Raw genomic sequence first — 2,813 nt, 5'->3', positions numbered from 1 at the left:
AGTATGAATTGATAAGACCTGCAGGGAAGTTCTCGGTTACTCACAAGGGAAAAGGAGACCTGGCAATAAATAGGCAGAGAATCTCGCTCTCATCAGGTGGGTCACCTACCAAATCCATAGAAGTCGAGAAAGATGACTGTAGTAAGTCATCAATGATTAAGTCATGTTTCTACTGCGGAAGGTTAGGCCACCAAATGAGAGATTGTTGGAAGAGACGAAGAGAGATGGAAGGTGTCAAGCCCATATCTTTAACCTCCACTAAGGGCAAGGCCCAGGGAGAGAGTGAAGTCAAAACAGTGGCATTGATGAGTTATATAGGTATCAGCCCATCAAAGATGGATGGGGGTAAAGTAGATGAATTGGAGGGTAAACTTAAACCTCACTTAAAGGGATATCAGCCATTTTTATTCCAAGGCTGGATATCCATAGGAGGAGACCGGAAACGAGTCACCATCCTACGTGACTCGGGAGCCCTCCAGTCCCTAATACTGAGTAGTCTGGTGAGAAGTCCAGTGGTTGGAGGGAGTGTAATGGTAAGTTCCCTAGGGGGCCTAGCCAAGGTACCTCTAGTATCCATAGACCTACAGTCGCCTCTCTACGAGGGACAGGCTATGGTAGGGATGGTAGATGAGTTACCAGTTGTAGGTGTGGATGTTATATTAGGAAATGATTTGGTTGGGGGGAAGATGTGTCCCACACCCATAGTTTCGGAGGTACCGGTTGTCTCGGAAGAGACCGAGCAACTTGAGACATCACCCGGGGTTATTTCCGGTTTGCGCTGTTACGAGGGCGATGGCAGCACAGAGGGAGTGGTCTAAGGACCAGGTGAGACCAGTAAGGGTCTCGAGTGGGAAAAACTGTGGAAAACCTGAATGTGAGGACAGTATGAACCCCGAGGAAGAACTCCCAAGTGAGGAAACCCAGGTCGAAGCAGAGTTTGACCTGAAGCCTCTGTTCCAGGAGGAACAAGTAAGTGAAACCGATGTGTATGACTTGACTCGCTTGTTTATGGAAAAGAAACAGGCGGGCACAAGATGTCTCAGTGACTTGCAGAGTGTCGATCCCGACTTACGGGAACTATATTAAAGGGTAGAGAGTGGTAGTGAACTGTCGGAGGAGTATTACTTGGACAAGGGAGTACTATTCCGCCGATGGGTGGAAAGTACCTGCCCCACTGATGATGCAGTGTGGTCCGAGAGACGGCAAGTGATATTGCCGAGGGTCTACCGGAAAGAAGTTCTGCGGCTAGGGCATGATAGTCCCCTTTCTGGACATTTGGGTGTACGCAAAACTTTAGAGCGTATCTGGCAACATTTCTATTGGCCAGGGATTAGAAGGGGTGTGGCACAGCACTGTCGTACTTGCCACACTTGCCAGTTGGTAGGAAAACCAAACCAACCTCTACCTGTAGCCCCTTTAAAACCAATCCCTGTAGGAGAGGAACCCTTTGCTAAGGTTATCGTGGATATAGTGGGACCGTTGCCTAAGACTGCTAGGGGACATGAGTATATTCTCACTTTGATGGATACATTTTCTAGGTACCCCGAGGCGATACCACTACGTAAAGTGCGCGCCAAAGTGGTGTTGCATGAGCTGATTAGCTTCTTTACGAAGTGGGGATTACCTCTCGAGTTACAGACAGACCAGGGTTCTGTGTTTTTATCTAGAGAGGTTATGCAGAGTTTGGGAGCACTGGGGATAACGAAAGTGACGTCAAGTGCTTACCATCCTCAGAGTCAAGGTGCCCTTGAACGGTACCATCAAACGTTAAAAACAATGTTGAGGAAATGGTGCTTAGAAAATGATACGGGGTGGGACCAAGCCTTACCATACCTGTTGTTTGCAGTGCGTGAGGTACCCAACGAATCGTTGGGCCTCTCACCTTTTGCATTAGTTTTCGGGCACGAGGTTCGAGGACCTCTTAAAGTCCTGAAAGAATGTCTATTGAAAGAGCATAGTTCTGCCTCTAAGGACATGTCGAAGTCGGTGACTGACATGAAAGGTAAGTTGGCCGCGTGTTGGGAAATGGCCAAAGAAAATTTAATGAGTGCTCAGGAAAGAATGAAACGACATTATGACAGAAATGCCAAAGTATGGGAATTTAATCCCTGTGATAGTGTGTTAGCCCTGCTGCCTTTTCAAGGTAACCCCTTAAGGGCAAAGTTCAGTGGACCCTATGAGGTAGTGAAACGAGTAGGGGAACTAAACTATATTGTTGCCACTCCAGATCGGAGACGGAGTCAACAATTATGCCATATAAATATGTTAAAGCTGTATCGAGAAAGGGAGCAAAACCCGGTGGGTGAAGCTGTCGCGAATGTTTGTACGGTTTCTCTCATGCATGAAGTAGACGAGGACACTATTTCCCCCACCTTAGAGATGCCGTGGAAGGAGAATGCAGGAGGGTGGCCCCAGGTAGTGGATAAGCTGGACCACCTCACGGCCGCACAACGGGAGGACTTAACTGCCTTCTTGAGTAAGTATCAGGAGGTCTTTCGAGATACTCCTGGAAAAACTGACCTAATTCTGTATGATGTTGATGTAGGAGACGCGAAGCCTATTAAACAGGCACCGTATCGTGTCAACCCGCAACGAGCAACCATAATCAGGAAGGAAATAGACTATATGCTGGCCCACGGTTTAATTACGCCAGCACAAAGTGAGTGGAGCTCGCCAGTGGTCTTAGTTCCGAAAGCAGATGGTACTCAGCGGTTTTGTGTCGATTTCCGACGCGTGAATACAGTGACCAAAAAGGACTCGTACCCCTTACCTAGGTTAGAAGAGTGTATAGATAGAGTAGGAGGGGCACATTT

General features: G+C 47.8%; 1 protein-coding gene across 1 annotated transcript in view; it reads left to right on the top strand.

Moving 5' to 3' along the window:
• The first annotated feature begins 885 nt into the window (after nucleotides 1-885).
• The window catches only part of LOC143040431 (uncharacterized), a 2,826-nt gene continuing 898 nt past the window's right edge, over nucleotides 886-2,813 (top strand). Inside the window, exons 1-2 of the mRNA XM_076211521.1 lie at nucleotides 886-986; nucleotides 1,089-2,813. The exon at nucleotides 1,089-2,813 is cut by the window's right edge and continues 898 nt beyond it. Coding sequence (XP_076067636.1) covers nucleotides 886-986; nucleotides 1,089-2,813 — 1,826 coding nt within the window. The remainder of the gene's footprint in view (nucleotides 987-1,088) is intronic.

Source organism: Oratosquilla oratoria, chromosome 28, assembly GCF_046742065.1.
Source record: "Oratosquilla oratoria isolate Oo_2021 chromosome 28, ASM4674206v1, whole genome shotgun sequence".
Taxonomy (NCBI): Eukaryota; Metazoa; Arthropoda; class Malacostraca; order Stomatopoda; family Squillidae; genus Oratosquilla; species Oratosquilla oratoria.
Note: the sequence above shows the minus strand (reverse complement) of the source record. Positions and strands in the feature narration are given on the sequence as shown.